Genomic DNA, 19,478 nt, shown 5'->3' with positions numbered 1-19,478 from the left:
GTGCTGTGATTCAGCAGGTCCACCACAGCCCAGTCATCTGGCACCGTGGGACTGGAGCCACAAGTCTGATTAAGCGCAGATGTAGAAGTGCGCAGCATCAATTCCTTTGGAAGCGTCCAACATTTTTTGACCCAGAACCAAAATCCCCTTTTTCTCAGATCATTGCAAATATTTCAACATTGTACTGCATTATGGCACAAGGAAGGCAAAGAACCAGAGGTTCACTTGAAACTAAACAACAAAAGGGAAAATAAATAAGGATTAGGTTTAAATTCCACAAGTTAGCTGACTCCGCTTTGAAAGCTAAAGCACTGACAAATATTTGGAGGTATGTTGTGATGTGTAAATCACACTTAAGCGTCTGCCACTGAACAGACTAGTGTTTATTTGTGTACATGAGGGTATTTTGTGGTACTACAATACAGAAAACACTGAATAATGTAGCACCTGTAGACTGTAAGATGTTCTCTTATAGCTTCAGTCCTTTAAGTTGCAGATCTATTAAAGTGTGCACTCTAGTGGCAGAATTACAGAAAAGATATAGATGCATGTTTTGTCTCAATTCAAAACTACATCATAATTATACAAAATGTTTCAATGTGCAAAATATGTTTTGCTCAAATAAAAGCTGCTCACTGCTGGAAAAAGAGTTAAGAGTTGAAACAGAAGTTGATTAATCGAAAGAAAATAAATCTGCAACAATTTTCTGAAACAATAAATCATATTTGTTTAATCTGGCCCGAAATGGAAATATTTGCCGGTTTCAGCTTTGCCAATGTGAAGATTTGCTTCCGTTTTGTTTCTCTCACAGACAAATACAGCGTAGAGTTGGAAGCCGGCAGTAAAAGTATTTATTAGAAGGCCACAAAGGGCTCAATGATGCCACAGAGAAAACACATTAGTTTTTAAACAGCATTTATTTAGCTTTCTCCATACAATACATTTAATGTACAACAGCACATACTGTATTCTGAAATAACTCTCAGTATAAAATAGGGCTTCTACAATCAAGGTACAGTCATAAAATGCTCTGAGGGACATGACGACGGCAACAGGAAAACACCTTCATATAAAGCACAGGATATTGAGAGAAGTGATTGTACTTGAAGCAGAACTTCACACCACACCTCTCAGAGCATCCGACATCCTGCAAGAACCCGTTTTTTTTTCTTCTTCTTCTTCTTCTCTTGGTTCTGGTATCACAACTGAAGAGATTCCAAACGATGATCAACGCATAAGAATATGATCTATTACAACTGCTGAAAATATGACTTTTGGTAATATGAGAGGATAAATTAGGTCTAGTTTGGATACTGAATATATACCAACTTCAAAGCATACGACGTATTGTGACTGCTTATCGAGTCTATATCTTCACAATCATATACTGAACTGTTTGTTTGTGACTGTAGCTGTAAAGACCGGATTGTTTCTGAGTGTTTTCCGGACATCAAACACTTAAAAACACAGCAAAAGTATACTGTACCATCACTGAAGCCACAAGAGAACCAGCTTATTTCAAACATGGTAAACATCAGCCAATTATAGATCGTCTTAAAAAGGATTTTATCATCTGCAGATGTGTTAGCAGAGCGTGTGTGGGCCTATATAGTCTATAAATGTGTCTTTAAATAGAATACACATAACATTGACCAGCTTTTGTGTTAGTTTGCTATTACGTAGTACTTCAGGTGTTGAATATACATTATATAACATGTCCAATTGGTATGAGAGAAGGCCTAGGTACAAGGAAACGATAAGAGAGAGTCTGACTGATATCAGGAGAGAGAAAGGAGAGATTTGTCTCAAGTCTTGAGGTAAGCAATGTGTTTCAGTATAATGCCCTACAGACAATCATACAGTTACAATCATTAATTCTCTATATACAAACTTCCTGATTTACATACACTGTACTGCTCCTCAGTTTAAAATTTAATAAAACTAAATGCGAGATCATATCCATGGTGCAATTTTTCTTAGAGGGAGGAGGGGAGTCGGACTTCACGAAGCCGGTTTCATGAGGTGGGCGATAATGAACATTATGGCTATTGAAGATGGCCTGTTTCCTCTTGCATACGTCACACATACTATCAAATATCTACAACAGTGCAAATTTTCCTGTTCGATCAAAACACTCGCAAACAATTGGCTAAACTACATCAGCTCATTTCTGAAGTTATATGGTTGAGGATGGAGATGACAAAGTACAACTATCCGAGTAGATGTTGACATGGAAAATGTACATGCGCGTGTATTTTTATGTATATATATCCATTAGGCCTGCATGTTTTAGGGGGTCACATCAACTCTTGTTTACTGCGTTACATGAATGGAGGAAGTCTACTGTGGCACGGTGGATCAAATGAAAGAAGGAAAGGAAAGAAAGGAAAGGAAACAAGGATAAACCAGCGCTCTACCCCACATGGCTCCACTGGATGTAGGCACCGTTTTAACTGTTACCTTCTTAGAAGACAAGGTTGAGCTCAATAACATGTCAAGCCTATCCCACATCTCTCCAAAACATACGCTGCGCCAAACTAAATGTGCGTCTACCGAAGGAGGCTTAATGCAAATACTAAATAAATGTGCTATAGTAGTAACAGTTTGCGCACCAATTGACACTACGGACCGTAACTGAGACATGACATCGACAAGCTTTACGAAGAGGAGGAGGCTATAAGATGCTACAGTACTAGTGCTACCTGAACATGCTACAGATTGAGACTACGACGATGGGAGACGGTTTCACATTAGCACAAAGCAGGAACCAGCTTTGCTGAGGAGCTCTATCCATCCCAGGCCACCGAGCCGCTGACTGCAGCTTGTGTCCAGAACCAACAATTTGTTTTTTGTTTTTGTTTTTTAAACCAAAGAATGTGTTCTTTGTTTGGGATAAATCTTGTCCTCACGAATGTTATGTACCATTTTTAAAATGACAAAAGTACCGTCTTTGCAGCTTGATGGATCAAGTACTTAGTAAAGCTGGCTTATTGTGTGCAGAGGAAAGCACCCCATCTGTAGTCAGTTCCTGTCATACAACAAACACACACACACACACACGCGCCCATACAAACACATTCGCTTGCACAAGCGCACAAACCCTGAAGTTAGGAACGATTTCTATCGTCACACAGCACTATCGTTTTGATTATCATTGAGTGAGAGCTGGGATTGCATACTATACTATACATCTCCTAGGAGAGGCACCCTTCATCAATATCAGCTCATTCATTTCATTTCACTCTCACACACACACACACACACACACACACACAAGCCTACACACACACACACTGGAATCAATTTTCAACTGGTCAAATAAAATTACAATCACATGCTTTATAACGGAATGTAGAGAAAGCTCATACCAGACCTTCCGATGCAGCCGGCACCGAGCCGAGCACACGGACTCTGTTATGAAATGTCTTCTTGGCTTTAACCGCGAAAAGTTAAGAATTCAGAGGATGTTCTTACATCCTGGTGGAATTTAACAGAGTTAAAAACCCTTCTCACGGTCACTCAGCCATCAGTTTAACAACAACGTTCTGAACTGCTTTCATGACAACTGTGAAGTTATGACAGCTGTCCCTGCAGAAAGGTCTAAAATAGTTTTTTTTTTTAATTATTATTTAAAATATATTCCCCCCATTAGTGGGAGCTCTGGACTAAGTCTATCGGACCCACGTGCAACAGCAACAACTGGCTATGCCTCCACACATCTGGACCTCTTTCACATGACCAACATTTCATTCACGCTCTAATAGAGAACGCAGAAGTCATCACACCTTCAAAGCAAGCCGCATTCAAAGTCTACAGTGTGAGATATATATCTACTGGCAATGTCGTCTCCCTGCTCAAAGAATTCGGTAACCTCCCCGGGTTTCCCCATCTGCCGCTCTCCACTCGCGCTGAGAGAAAACTTGCTCCTTGTTTGCTCTGTAGAAGGGCTTGAAAGTGGTTCAGTTCTCTCTTATCGCCATAAAGTTAACAGAGCGTTTAACAATATGCATTATGAGCCGTCAGGCTGCTCGTGTGATGGAGCCGTACGTTAGAGCGAGGGGGGACGTCACGCTCCCCCACTCGGCCATGTTAACAGACCCTGATTGAGAGATCCTCGGGACATACGTTTCTGCGTTTTGGACTTCTAGGAAGGTAGAGTTTAACCGAGAATTTGGCAGCTTTCTAATTTGGCTACTAAATCCACATAAAAGTGCAACAATCACTTTGTGTTTCTGACCTGCATCAGCTCTTTATATTTGACTGTTCTGTGTTCTCCGTTTACAAAAATAAATTAAAACATTAATAAAACAAAATCAAACCGAAATCTGAAAGACCCCCCCCCCCAGCTTTATCTGATCAAAGTGCAGCACCCCAGCGTCAATGGAAGGAGTGGAAGTGTTTGAATAGGTTCAGATAGCAGGTCCTAGATCAGTGACTGGGGGGGGTTTAGCTCTCTGAGAGTAAGCCACTCACACATACCGTGATAGATGTACTCACAAACAGGATTGTGCGCTCTCTCTCTCTCTTACACAGACACACAGACACACAGACACACACACACACACACTCTCTCACACACACACAGAGTCTAGCTTAGATGAGTCTGGCCTCTCCCTCCATGTCTGGCGGAAGTTCACACACTCCTGTGAAGTGCATCTCCTTTCCCTTGCTTCCATGTCCCGTCGCGGCTCTGGCCCCCAGGCTGGGAGAGGGCTGTTGGGCCTGAGGGTCTGGCGACGTCCCACGGGGGATTCCACCTGCCCGCCTCTCTTTCAGGAAGACCTCTAGTCGGCGCAGCATCTGCTTGGGGTTCTTTTTGGCAAACAACTCCACCTCTGAAGGGTTAGAAAAACACAGAAACTGTGGGACTCACACTGGTATGACAATCTGTGCCTCTGCAGTCGGATTTTGAGTTCACCGCAGAGACACGTGACTCGTGTTTTAAAGGACGAGTTCGACATTTCTGAGTATACATGAGAAGATTGATACCACTCACATAACTGCCCATTAAATACCAAGCCAAGCTGTTTTCCTGTTTCCTTTTTTGCACTAGCTGTGAGCTACGCATCATTACGAGCTGAATAGCTTCATGTTTAACTGACAGATATAAGAAAGCTATGGGGTTTCTCATTTTAACTTTCAGTCTGATTAAATGTGGTTGTTTGGTGAAAAGAGGAAGTAAGAATCAGGGCAAAAACATATAGTTAAAAGAATACTATTAACAATTTAGCGCTCTAATATTGCTGGACATTATTTGTCAAAACAATGCGACTAGAGGTTCAGGTGTGTTATGCTAGTTGTGTCTTATGTAGTCTCGATCTGATAGCCAAAGAAAATGAAGAGAAACTCCAATACATGCGACACTTTCACCGGAATAAAATGCATCTGCAACAGAACGACAGATCTTCTCATTACAAATGAACAGACATCCTTTAAAAAGTGCCTAGAAACCGTACTCCACTTTCTCTACCTTTTAGTACAAAGCCAGAGTCAACGATGGTCTTCTGTTGGGTCTTCCACAGTTGGTACAGGTGCAGATACGTGGCGACGTAGAACTCATTCAGCACACCAACCACTTGCTGACGCCGATTGCACTCCCTGGCGTGACCGAAGACAAAGTTGGTGAAGACGTGCGGTGTGACAAATAGGCAGCGAGCCACATACAAACTCGAGAGGATGCAGTGAAAACAAAAAAACTGAGGACCAGTGACCTACTTGGACATGGCTTCCTCTCGGAGTACTTGCAGAGCGATGCGGGTCATGTTGATTGACATCACACTGAATGGAAAGTTCTAAACCAGAGAAAAGACACAAGGAAACGTCTGTCCACACGTAGCGCTTAGAGGCTACAGGAGCAAGGCATGAAACCAGCTCGTTCTGTAGCTGACTTTATTGATCCCTGGGGGGGAATTCTCTTTTTCGCTGTAGTTCCCTTTGCAGGCAGGACAAAGGTCAGGGTCAGCTACAAAAGTAGCACGCCTGGAATGGGAGGTGTTTCAGTGTCTCTGAGGGATTAGTGAAATCTGATTCCAGAATAAAACACATGCATGCATGCACACATTAGCTGACTCTGCTGGCATGGGCAATTTAATTGCGAGCCGGTTGCGCCTCGGTGATACCTGTGTCGGGTGTTGTGATAGCTTGTAGATGTCTCGAGCCAACGGGAGAGTCTCTGGGTCCATCACAAAGTACAGCGTGTGCATCAGTCCTAGGAAACCAGTGCCACGTAGGTCGGTGGCTGGGTCTGTACCTGCAGCACGGAAAACAAAACAACACATTGAGTCACGATGTTTCCTTGTTATAAATAACATAACATAATAAATGTGAACATCCACAGACTTGGGCCGCTGTATCCACAGCGAAGGAGCGGACAGAGTACGCCGCTCACCCTGAAAACCGATGTTTTCCCAGTGCGCCCCAAAGCGAGGACAGTCCAGCCTGCTGCCAATCAGCCTCTTGTAAATGGTCTGGAGGACACGCATGTGGACCGCTTGGCTGTTGTCCACATGGCCTATAAAAAACACACACAAATATGCAGGAGTGAGAATGAGTGGTTTATTGGACACACTCGTAACTTTGACACATGGTGGGGATGTTTACACAAACAAGCCCAGAAAACACACACACACACACACACACACACTCACACTGTGCGATGGCAAAGACCAAATCCCTCTCCTCCAGGAGTTCCCTGTGCAGCCGCGGAGGTCCGAAGAGGAAATGTGTGATCGCTGCCAGACCTGTCCTGCGTACGGTTGGCTGGATGTTCTTCTACACATGAGGGTTAGAGCAGAAATACAAGAGCGCATAGTTAGCACTATCAGTACACTTCTTAAAGTAATCCACTTGATACTTATGTAAATATTAGCATCATAATGAAAGCTAGACAAGAGAATTGCAATTTAATTTTACTAAAATAATTTATAATTTTTTAATTATAGTTTTGGCTCGAGGTATGCATGTCACTGTCTTACCCACACACTGTACATTCTTCATTTCCCTTGCTGACAAGTGACGCATGTGAGACAGGTCAAAATTACATTGTTTCTAATTTGCTGTTGCTTTAACAAGCTTTAAGAAAATGATTCCCTTTCCATCCCTGGGAATCTTTTACTGTGATATCAAACTCAAAGTCTGCAAATAGCAAAACAATGTGGTGGAAATATACATTTTGTTGAATTCAGCCTTTATTTGTTCTAACAAAGTGCTGCTTCTGCTATTATTTGAGAGCGTTATTGAAATATCAGCTTCTATTTGGGGGCAAGTAGTGTCCCTTACCATCAAGTCCCCGAGGTCTGTGGTCTGGAAGTACTGCAGGGCTTCATTGAAGGAGATGAGCGGAGTTGGATTTGAGTCCTCAGTGATAGCTGGAGGATATCACACATAATGTTAATCTTTTGGAACAGCAACATAAAGACAAAACAAAATAAAATTCAACAAAGCAGTCAGTATCTTAACGCAAACAGGTGATACAGCAAGACGTATCTGACCTGGTTGGACGTTCTCCAGAGCCTCCCACTCTTCTCTGGCCTTTTCCAACTCCACATTGTCCTCTGCAGAGATAATAATAATAATAAAAAAAGATAAGACGTCAAACTAAGACACCCAACTGTGTCGCACACTCTCACACACCAGGAGCACAGATAGGTGATGAGTATCTCCTCAGCCAATGGTGCGATGGCCGACACCCGTCCAATTCATTCTCAGTCATAAATCCTTCCTCTCCAACAGACCTGCATCACTCAGAGTGTGCCACTGAGACCCTGTGCTTCCTCCAAAAGCAGGCAACCTGCACTCCCGAGGGAGGTTTTACCTGCAGCAGCTGCCTGGTATCTAGGATACACGGTCTCACATTCCGGTGGGAAGAGGATGCGAGACAAAGGGGAGGTTGTGTGACAGTATGTGTGCATTACCTGCAGGTTTAGGCTGGTCCCCTACGGCTGCCAGGGTCTGCAGGAGACCATTCTGCTTCAGTGCTGAAATCTGCACAATTACCAAATAATGGATTACCTTACATTCAAGGAGGCACATGCTGGGTGCAGTGCGATGCTGAGAATGACATTTAATTACCGGCAGGGATCTGAGTGATGCATTGCCGTTGGTGTGGTCTTTGACACTGTGACCAATTATCAGTCCGTTCATGACCTGTGAAGACAAAAGTTTGAATTGTCAGTTAATAAATAAAAGACTTGCAAAGAAAAACAAATGGATGGATCAACAAAAAAAGTTATTTTTGCTCACAGGCTTATGGTTGGAGTGTCCATTGGTGATATCCTCGAATGGTTTACATTCACGGGACAAACCATTCAGGCCCTAACAGGAGGCCAGAAACACAGAGCAGAAGCTTCAGACATGTATACAATGTACAAGTAGCACAGCTTTCACTGCTTTAAAGACAAGCAATTCATTATCATGGCATGCTTCTTTATTTTTGTTGTCGCTCTGACGTCCCTGTATTCTATGTTTAGTGAAAAACATTTAGTGCAACAAGCCAAATTAAATCTCAGAGCGATCTCAGACGTTGAACACTTGGAAACACCTCACTTATTCTGTCTTATTCGGATGTGTCTTGAGTTGGTAGATCCGGTAGTTTGAGGGTACACTTCCTCTGAGGAAAACTGTCCCTGGCCTGTTACGTTGCAACCAGCCAGGCCGGGGACATACTTATCCGACTGTTTACAAAAAAAGCAGTACACAAGGATAGAGACCAGGGAGCAATAAGTAATGTTACGGCTAGAAAACCAAGCTGGGGATAAGGGGAATGCCCTGTCTGCAAGCCAGACCACAGATTACACCTAAAGCAGAGGGACAACTTTCAACCGTAGGCCTTCATTTACACTGCTTAAACAAATGAGCTCTTAATTGTTTTTTAAACAGTGTGGTACAGGAGAGGAACATTTATCCCCGATGGTGACTAAATCAATATGGCAACAGGTAGCACCTTCTTCCATTCTGTCGACCAACACAGCAGGTGTTGCTTTATGTTTTAACGGTGTTAAGTTGCTGTAAACAAAAACACTGGAATGAGATTAATCGGTTGCAAATGTTGAGACCAAAAGGTGAAATAATATTACCTCAGTGTGGGATGTGACATCAATGTCTTCTTCCATTGCATATGAGTTATACGTGTTGGCTGGCGAGCGTGTTCCTGATCCTGGCCTCTAAAGGCTTCTGTAGTCATGGACTGAGATGGGCTGAGGAGCTGATGCAAGGACCACCATGGTTTCTGTAGTGCCTGCAAATATCTATGCTTTTCTCCTCATGTACAGAGAGAACTCAAATGTCCACAGTCACAAGTATGATTTACCAAAACTATCGCTTGCAGAAGAAATCCATACCGTGCACATCATATTGTTCTCCTTTTTCTGCGTTACAGCGATGATTGTGTGGTTGAGATGGCAGCTGGGTTTTATTAGCTACTATAAAGTCCAACCTTGAGTGTGTACACTGACAGGAATGCGCAGGTATCGGTCTGCAAGAGCTGACACGAGGAAATGGCTATCCATCAATGCACAGCGTTCCTGGAAACCTGCCTCGTTCCTCTTCTGCGCAGATGTGTTTGGCCAGCGGGTCCACTCCTCAGCCCCATCAGACGCGCACAGACGCTGGATAATGACATTGCTTTTCCGGGCTGGGCTCTCCCTGTCCGAGACACTTCATTTCTTTTTGCACTCAAGACAAATCTAGTACGCACCGAGAGGTTACGAGCACAGTTGCAGTTTAATTCACTTTGAAACAGAGCTGTGTTGCGTCTTCAGCCTCACGTGAAACAGCCGCACACGTCCAAAGTAGGAAGTGAAGGTGTCCAGTGAGGTGTGGGTCATGGGTAGGGTTCTGGTATGGTCAGAGTCCTGAGGAGGGGCGGTCATATGTACAGAATATCTGGAAAACTAGAACAAAGAGAACGATTAAACTACACAAACATTTACAATACTTAAATACAAATGTGAGGTAGTTGTTCTTCACTTCACATTTATTTTACAGGTATAACATATCAATACATGATATATTGCTAATTGCACATACATCATAATTAAATAATACAATAGCATACGACTCAGAAGGGTAGCAATTTTCTGCATTGAGTACTTTTATTTTTCATACTTTTTCACTCGAGTGTCATTTTTAATGCATGGCTTTTACTTGTAATGGAGTATCTTTACAGAATGGTATTACTATTTATATAAGTAATCTGAATACTTCCTCTAAAACACAGAAAGATAAATGTAAAAACTAAGGTGTCAAAATAAATCACTGCAGATTTAAATGCACTGTGTCATGGGCACACAAAAAGAAAATCACAAAACTGTCTCGAGTACGTTTTTGTGAGATGACAGTTTGCTTTGACAGCTAACGGTACAGTAGCAACGTAGCAACATTATCTGTAGCAACCATAAAGCTAGCAATATGTCAGCTAGCAACCCGCAGGCACACAGACGCAGCTACCAGCTTCTCCTCAAACCGACAATGCGCTACTTACTTGCACAGGTTGCATGCAAAGCCAGCCAGAAATTGCCGCAAACAGCGCAAACAGTTTGTGTCATGAATATGAAGTGCAACGAAGCGGTCGAGACCTGACAGCTATCGCAAGAAACAGCCAGCTGTCAGGCTAACTAACGGGCTAGCCGTAGCTCTAGTGAACTGTAACGGGGATGGACTCTGTGCACAAATCCGACAGCACCAAACGGATTAACCTGCTTTTGTTTCAAAGGTATATTTAAAAAAGCGATACAAAACATTGCGTGCTGTGACCTGTCCGACTATATTGTGCGATATGAAGCGTTTCAAAAGTACCTCAGTTTCTGACTGTTTCTCCCTCCAATCTCAGCTTCCCTTCCCCCGTCCAGTGGCCACGGTAATTTCAAGTGCATCTTGGGAATTGTGGTTCCCTGTCGGGCTATAGCTTCATTACGTCATTGCTCCCTCTCCCTCTCCCTCTCTCTCTCTCTCGCTTACCGATATGATGGGCTCAGAGACCTCCTTTTCTATCTATACCTCCCTTCAGCACAGATACTGTTCTTAAGTATGTTAATATCTTAATATCTAAAGGCCTATAAAACAAAGATTTTAAGCTGATGTTTGGAGTTGTTCTTCAGTCAAAGACACATAGATGAAAACTGGATGAAACAATAAGTATAGGTTTTATGAGGGCTGTCCTCAATAACAGGGATTCAATGTGACTTCTATATGTTTTGTATTCCTGTGCTTATTACACTGCACTGGATCATTTTCCCTCCCCTACCCCAGAATTTCTCTGCTACTCGCGTTACACAAATAATAGAACACGATCTCCAAGTGGCAACAACTCTGCTCACATCTGCTAATGATACATTTTTTAAGGATTTCAAGCAGATGTCAATTATTACCCTCTGGGACATTCTTCCTAGGAAAAGATGTTTGTTTTGCATTGCACAAGGCAGCCCTTGGAACTATGCTGCTGAAGTTTGTTTTATTTAGAGGAGAATGAAGGAAGGATCAACCGAAATGTGCATTTGTCGAGGGCCTAAATTCTCAAAATAATTATGAAATGGGCTAACACAGCTCACCCTCTATTTCACCTCAGAAGCTTCCTTCAGGCTTCAGTGTTGTCTTAGTATGTAGTTGAATAATTGTGCAGTAGGGATGGTGACTATCTTGCAGCCAACTTAATCATGTGAGACAGAAAGTGAGACCTCTACTCTCAAACTTAGTCCTGGCCCCCGTAGTCTGCACTACATCCCAAGAAAGTGAGTTGTTTTATCTTGATCGACACACAAAATAGGAAAAAATGTTACACAACCGGTACAAATGGGGGACAGATTTCCTGTTTGCGATGAAATTCACCGTTACTCAATTTTGTGGAATGCGCTGCCGGCTCACGCTGAACTGCACGCTACTGGGCTCCTCACACATCCGAATGGCCAAACACCTGCTCATTCTGGCAGACTGTCAGTCTGAAAAACCCATCAAGGAACAGGGAAACATTTTTTAATGAACTACGTTTCTCATGGCTTAAAAAAGAGCCTTTAAATCCATCCATCTCCTCCCTGTCAACGTGGAATGATTGTGCAATTGCTGTGTAAATTCCAAGAAGATTGTTTTTTTCTTCTTACGCTGGTAGAATCTCTGCTATTCAAAGTCTGTGTGGCCAGGTATATGTGTGGACTATGTTTTTATTCTTAAGCACGACCATTGAAATGTTTTATGAGCTTTTATTCAGGAAAGGGCAGAGTAATCATTCTCCAAATTGTTTTTCCAACAGCATAATAAAAGCATAAAAACATAAATAGCAATGACTTTGCAATCGTTTATTCACTTGGCAGTCATTGTAATGTAATGCATCTGCGCAGCATCAATAAATAAAACACTGAAATAAAAGTGCGGTTTCACAGCAGAGGGAGCAACAATAACTGGTGTTATCAGAAGGAAACAATGTGCAGTTTGGTACGCGTTTGACTCAATGTGTCTGCTAAGGCAGAGTGGAGGGATATGAAGGAATGTATCAGAAATCAAAATCTCATGACAGATTTTCTATTAAGAAAACACAAGAAAAACACACATTTGCCAATTGAAACCAACATCTGTGCTCAGATGTTTCTAAGATCTCAGACAAGCATCATCTTCATCTGATCTCCTTAATACACTCTGGATTTTCGTATTGTTTCAGCAGTTATAAGCTGACGTTTGATTTTTTTAATGAGCACAGTTTGCTCCTCTGCCACTGTTAAGCGCACTGTGCCAAAACTCAAGTCAGCAGGCATGAGCCATCTCCATAGAAACATTATTGGCCATCCTTTGCCGGAGGTGGTTGGCAAAGTCCACCTGAGTCTGAGAGAGCACTTTGTTTATGATCGTCTTTGGGATCCAGCCCTGCAGACAACAAAGAGAAAGACAATGTTAGATTGTATAACATGATGATTAGACACTTTACACCGTTTTACTTTTAGTTCTTGAATACATTTCAATACAGATCAGTGTGGTTACTGTGGGAAATAAAAGTCACGTACCTTTAGATCTATGCTTAGTAACCAGGTGAACTTGGTCTTATTTGGGTCTTCGGCACATGGCTTCATGACTATACAGGTAGGGCCGTTCTCCGCCCTGACAAATGAAAAGATCAATGAGATATTCTCATCCATCCATTGCACATAAAATAGTCTATTTACTCCTAAGATAAATGCTTGCACGTATCACAGCAAGTAAATGATTTGCCCCTCAGGTGAGAGCTCACCTCACCACACCCCTCTGCTCAGGCATTTTCGTGTGCTGAGTTGACATTCCTGCCAGGAAGCAGGTGGAGCCGCGGCGCTTGGCACAGCGGACGCTGACAAAGTCCCTCGGTCCCACCACGTTGCCGGGTGTCCCTGCAGAAACCTCATGGGTGACCATTGTGTCCTGGCCGATCTTTTGAAGGATCTGTGGGATGCCATTGTGAAAATCTATCCGTGTTCTTGGATTGATATGTCTCGTTGTGAATTGTGAAACTTAATTTTAGGTAGCAGAATCTAAAGGGGATCCCTGTTCATATTCCAACCCTTGGGGCGGCCTCTCTCTTACCTTGACCTGTTTGACGTTAGGGTTCCACTCCCCCATTTGCTCCATGTTTCCCACCAGCTCCTCGTAAAGATTGTCAGAGTGTTGCTCCAACATCACCTCCAGCTTGAACACCTTCCCAATGTCAGGCAACACCTTACTCAAGACTTTGTCTCCGTTTGCCTGAGGAGAGGTGTAAAGAAGTAACGGAAGGGCTCACATATTTTCAATCACATTTGAAAACATCTACAGTGGATAGTGCCACATTATCTATTCTCATCACCGGCACGTTCACTCTTAAGACCCACACCTTTAATCACAACATGACAACTGCTGTAATGTTTGAATTTATAAATACTTCGTGTAATATTCTTCTATTCTGTGTGCCTTGTCTCAGTACTCACGGCTACAGTTTCAATGGTCCAGCCGTCTTGTTCGCTGAGGATGCTGATTGCCTTCTGCAGTGCGTCCTCACCTTGCTTCAAGTAAGACATCTCCTCCTCGTTGTAGCCTTCCTCTTCTTCAATCCGAGAACCTTCGAGGTAAAATGTGTCAAACAACTTCCGCTATTATGTTATTGTATTTTTAAGTCTGATACTCAATGGCAGCATTATTTCTATCTGTCTCGACATTTAACAACTCACTAAGGAGGGAGCTTCGTCGGCGGACCTGGCTGATCCAGTTACTGGGGCCTGGTCCTGCCAGTCTGTTCAGCTCATGGTGAATGGCCTCAATGGCATTCTTCCTTAAACCTGTTGAGGCAGAGGGAAGAAATACACAGTTTGTATCATTTTAAATCAATTGATTGCAAATTCTGTATATGAAAAGGAAAACAATCACAAGAAAATAATTCTTCCTTCATGTTTGTCATTCAGCCACACTGACCCTCGGCTCTATGCATAACTTGTACATTTAAAAAAGCAAGATTGTTCAATGTCAGTTTAAACAGGACGGTCCCACTCACCTGTCATGTTCCTCGTATGCCGATATGAGATGCCAGCAAACAGTTTGAAGGTTGCAGGCAGCATTTTATTATAGGAGTTTGTTGCAGCTTTCAGAGAACTAGGAAAGTGTAAAAGCAAGTCGAGCACAAAGGTTCAATATTTGGCTGAGCTGTAAAACTTCTTGAAAGAAGTGAACCGACGGCTGAGAGTGCTGTAGAGAAGACTTGGATTTCTAACTGTGGAGGTTTGAAAGTGTCTGAATATATAAGAGCAGTACCCACAAGGTCGCCGGGCTATCACCACATAGATAAACACACACACATCCCCTCACTGGCCATGTCGCCAAGGTTGCGTGGTGGACATGACGAGCATGTCTCAGACTCTCACAAACACTGTGTCAGATAACGTCCGGTGCCCGGGCCCACTGCATTGCTCACACACACACACGCACACACACGCACGCACGCACGCACGCACGCACGCACGCACGCACACACACACATTCACAAACATTCTCATACCAGTGGGTGATACAGCCTCTCTTCAGTGATGAACGTACCTAAAAGAGAGGTCAGTGGGAGGGACCCTGAGTGACTCATCCATCCCTTGATGGTCCATTACAGCTTAAACACTCATTGGAATTTGAAGACAAAAAAGAAATTCGGTTTGGTTTGTTTCTTCTTCGTTATGATAGATATCTGAGCTAGAAGCATACGTATCTCTGGTATAATTTTCACTGAGTGGAAATGACCATTATCCTAATGTTCTGTCTTAAGGCTCTCTTCAACAGCTCAAAAAACGCACTCAACACTGTTTTATTACCTTCATACTTAAAGATATTTTCTTGATTTTATGAGAATTGCTTATAAACATGATTTTAAACTGATGACATGGTTAAGAAGCCCTATATACTAAACAGTATACATATCAGTAACTGGTGTTGACAGTACTGTCATTTTAGATTTCTGTTACTGGAGGTTTTATAACAGTTTGTTCATATAAAGTCGAACAGGAAGTCTAATTGACCCCAAACATAATAACTTTATAATAATAATAACTTTATTTATATAGCACCTTTAAAAACAGAAACTTTAAAGCTCTAAAATCTGACTGAAACTTCTCGAAGACGTTGACACATAAAAGCTAAAAGCTGGGTTGAAACCACTTTCTCTAAAACTTTTGATAAATACGGAAGTTTAGAAATGGTTTCTAAAATTGCTAAGAACAGAGGGATCAAGATTAGGTTTCTTCAAAAGAGGTCGGACCACAGCATGTTCAAGAGTCGATGGAACAGTTCCTGTTGCTGATGAGCTATTAATAATCAATAAAGTACTGGGACCAACTGTAATACCAACCTCTTTAAGAAATGTAGTTGGTATAAAATCAATACTGCATGTGGTTGATTTCATACGGGATATAAGACACATCACTATGTAACTAACTGACTGTACATCATTGTCAGGAATATATGCATATCCTGCATAGTACATATAATATATTAACATAAAATATTTTCATAATGCATCACCTCAAATGCTGGTGCAAGTCCACTATATATTATATATTAGTTCGTTGCACTTATTGTATTCTGCACTGTACGTTTTCTCTGGTTTATGCTCTTAGATACTTGTTTAACAAAGGAGATGTACTTATGACTTCTGGTGACTAGTAGTTCTCTTGAATACCTATGTTGAATACACTTATTGTAAATCGCTTTGGATAAAAGCGTCTGCTAAATGACTGTAATGTAATGTAATGTAATATATATATGAAAGGTAACAGATCATGTAGGCTACAATATGCTCAGTCAACCTTTAAAAGTGAAGGTTAGAGCAACCCTGTCAGTTTTTCCATGGCGGTTAGACTTGTCAAACACATCCCATTATATAATACCGACATCCAAACATCAGCCTCATTATTCTGCTTTCAGGCTTTGTGAGTGAGATTGAATCACTCTTTTGATGTTTTTTCCAAAAGGCTTGCTTAATCGTCCAATAGCGCAACCATGATCTATTAATAACATGTTTTATCAAGCTGCTCATATATTTTGACAACCTTGCTTACTCCGTCCAAGCACAATCCAAACTATCTAACATCAATATTGCCTCAGCGGGCTGCACGTCAAACATGCATTCAGAGTCAACAGTGCACATGACCACAGGAATGGAAACCTGTCAAGAGAGTAGCAGGCCATCTGATTAGTCAACAGAGAAAACAGGAACATATGACTAAATCCCAAAGAAAGACTGAAGTCACCTTAACCTGCAACCTCATGTCCCTCTGGCTAGATGGCATAATTATCCATCAGTTGCTCTGGCCTTCTGCAGGGTGAGTTCTCTCATTTAATATGGGAACACACAGGCCCCGTACTATCTGACCCATCACTCAGCCACCGTGGACAGACCACTCGCCCATGTCTCTTGTACAGTGGAGCTCTTTTTTTTTCTGAGACAAAGAATTAGGAGCTAAAGTGGGTCATATCCTTGTTTCTAATGACTCCCTGTTTGACAAGAGCAGCCTTATGCTTTAATGAGCCTCAGTCCTGCATGGGGCAAACTGCATTTTTTTAATGTGGATCTCACACTGGTGAGGGTTTAAGTATTTTAAAAGTGTCTCTGAGAAGTAAGTGCCTTTCTGTAATCACTTTAGCTTTTTTGATGTGCAGACAAAAACATGTAAATGAATGATGATGTGTGTTACAGTCTTTAAAACCCAAAGAGGCTTCTTGGATTTGATAATGACATTGGAACAATTTGTTTTACTCGCATGCATTGCATTTTTTTTTTTCCAGTAGTGAAAGTCAGGCTTTCATTTGCAGTATGATGGACTGGCATATAATGTTGATTTCTTTTTTTACATCCATATGGCATGACTTAATGCCAATTTAATCTTCTTGCACAATAGATAAATATAGTTCAGTTTATAAATGTACCAGGAGACAATAGGTCTTCATAGAGGAAAGGTCTGTCTTAAAACAAGACATGCCCCTAAGTACAATGAAACAGTTTTTCATTGCTGTGTTAGTCATAGCCTTTTATTAAGTATGAAATATCCTCTTTGCGCTTCCACAGAATTTTGGATATTATCCTCTCGATTTGTCAAACTCAAACTGCACAACCCTCATATCAGCTTTATATAGTTCTTTATTTCTTTTACTAGAAACTTGAAACAATTTACTATCCTTCAGGTAAAGTGAGGTATGGACTCTATCAGAAGTACTTTAAAACACTCACCTTATGATTCACCTGCACAATAACTTTATCATAGATCTGTGCTGTACGAGTGTGTGGCGATATATTGTATTCCTATAATGATGTTCTTAAAGTTTTGCAAATAATAATACCGTTAACTGTAGTATTGTGTCACCATGAAGATAAGAGCTTTGCTGTCTACTGTTCCATGTATGAAGAACTCTAAGAAAATGGTGAGTAAGAAAATAGTATCTTTATCATTTAGCTGTATTTTAAAATGAATATTCTGCGTCCACATAGACAAAGGAGACAGGGAAATAAAGAGGCCGTCAAACTGTGGAGTACTCAAACTATAGCACAGAGTTTATTGGGACTTGAAGGACACAGTGGGTTTGGCTTTCACATGCACTCAGCATCACATTAAGAATCCCTCATCGACCCTCTCCTCTCAATCCCTCCAAAAGTGTGTGTGTCTGTGTGTATTTGTGTTGACGCATTCCCCAGCAAAACAAACAGAGCATGACAGTCAGAGAATAAACAAAGTCCTGATGTCTGTGTGGGCATTGTCTGGGAGATCATGCTAACAAGGAGGCACTTCAGTCTAATTCAGATTCTCTTTTTTTCATATCAAGTATGCAGAAAAGAGAAGAAAAAAAAAACAGGCTGCTTGCTTGAGATCTGCAAGGGCGATTAAAATGACTGCTTGGACCAGCTCTCACTACCTCACAAAAGGAAAATATCACTTTCTTAAAACAAGCAGAAGAGAGTGAGCTCTTCCTCTCTTTCAATTGGTTGTGCTGCTGCGAGAAGGCCACTTCTTTTGTGTGGTGTCTGCGGGATCCTCTGGCGTCGTCCTCTGCTCTGACATGGATGAACTGGACCGATTAAAATAAAATTCTGATGAGATAAACCTTTTACTTAGTCGTTTATACCCTGATTGTTAGATTACGGTTGGGCACAAACAAGAGATAGGCCTTTTACATTTGTGAGTCTTTTTTTTTTTTAAGAGCATGTTAAGTGTAAAGGGGCCAAATATAAAAACCTGTACATGTGACAACAATGGCGATGCAGCTATATGTCTTAAATGGAAAAAAAAGGCATAGGGAGAGCAAGAACACTTTAGATTCAGACGCAGTAAACAAGCGGTGTGTTACAATATCAGTACAATAATGTGCCCCAATAATCAGAAGTAAAAACAAGTTCATTTGGAGAAGAAAGAGCATGGCAGTTTTAATTGTGCAACTTGTCAGGCTGAGTGCATGTGTTCCTCTCCACTCCATGGGGGACTGTGCAGAAAAATTGAGCAAAAAAAAAAGAAAGATTCAAGATTTCTGTTTCTGTACAGCATATATTCATTTGTTTCCACATAATGTCAAATATAAAGTGACACTGAACCGATGGAGACGTCTGCGTGTTGTACGGTGTACGATGGTAATGAGGTATGCAGAAGCGAAAAGGATCTGTCCATACTTACACTTGTCCATGCAATGAAAACACAACACGATTCTCACAATTCTGTCTTTGTATGTCTATCTGATTGTGTATGTATGTACTGTATGTATTAAGCGATATGATATGTCTGTAGGCTCATATTTAGAGAAAGTGTATAAAACGGATCGCGTGTTCTAATCCTCCCGTGGTTCTAAATGACGTCTGAAAACCTTGAAAAAACAATAAATCAAACAGGACAACAGTATCACAAAACTAAACTGTAATCTTTGGCCTGAGCGTACGCAAGGCAATGTACTTTATGTGTTGAGGTTGTTGAGGTGATGTGTTCTGAATGTTTAGGAGTGATATTTGAGGTACAGTATGGGAGGTGGAAATGCAG

At 41.7% G+C, this 19,478-nt stretch overlaps 2 protein-coding genes across 2 annotated transcripts; both read right to left on the bottom strand.

The window, feature by feature from the left end:
* Window positions 1-904: 904 nt before the first annotated feature.
* On the bottom strand, window positions 905-9,213 carry elmod3 (ELMO/CED-12 domain containing 3). Its single transcript, XM_079160958.1, has 12 exons — window positions 9,075-9,213; window positions 8,242-8,313; window positions 8,071-8,145; window positions 7,914-7,983; window positions 7,491-7,553; window positions 7,279-7,367; window positions 6,648-6,771; window positions 6,389-6,511; window positions 6,120-6,250; window positions 5,716-5,792; window positions 5,471-5,598; window positions 905-4,835 (listed from the first exon to the last, which is right to left on the bottom strand). The coding sequence occupies exons 1-12, from the start codon at window positions 9,108-9,110 to the stop codon at window positions 4,594-4,596; spliced, it is 1,230 nt and encodes a 409-aa protein (XP_079017084.1). The 5' UTR covers window positions 9,111-9,213; the 3' UTR covers window positions 905-4,593.
* Window positions 9,214-12,729: 3,516 nt separating this feature from the next.
* On the bottom strand, window positions 12,730-14,540 carry star (steroidogenic acute regulatory protein; the record flags this gene model as incomplete). Its single annotated transcript, XM_079161232.1, has 7 exons — window positions 12,730-12,849; window positions 12,987-13,080; window positions 13,211-13,395; window positions 13,537-13,695; window positions 13,917-14,047; window positions 14,157-14,264; window positions 14,477-14,540. 7 exons carry the CDS (start codon window positions 14,538-14,540, stop codon window positions 12,730-12,732), a joined length of 861 nt encoding a protein of 286 aa, XP_079017358.1.
* Between the last annotated feature and the right edge of the window lie 4,938 nt (window positions 14,541-19,478).

Source organism: Pholis gunnellus, assembly GCF_910591455.1.
Source record: "Pholis gunnellus genome assembly, chromosome: 6".
Lineage (NCBI taxonomy): Eukaryota > Metazoa > Chordata > Actinopteri > Perciformes > Pholidae > Pholis > Pholis gunnellus.
Note: the sequence above shows the minus strand (reverse complement) of the source record. Positions and strands in the feature narration are given on the sequence as shown.

Excerpts from the sequence above, each read along its gene's own strand:
- elmod3 (XM_079160958.1), bottom strand. The coding sequence starts at position 9,110 with ATGGAAGAAGACATTGATGTCACATCCCACACTGAG. Across the intron at positions 7,984-8,070 it reads CATCACTCAGATCCCTGCCG|ATTTCAGCACTGAAGCAGAA; the intron begins GTAATTAAATGT and ends GTAATTGTGCAG. Across the intron at positions 6,512-6,647 it reads GGTCTTTGCCATCGCACAGT|GCCATGTGGACAACAGCCAA; the intron begins GTGAGTGTGTGT and ends TGTTTTTTATAG.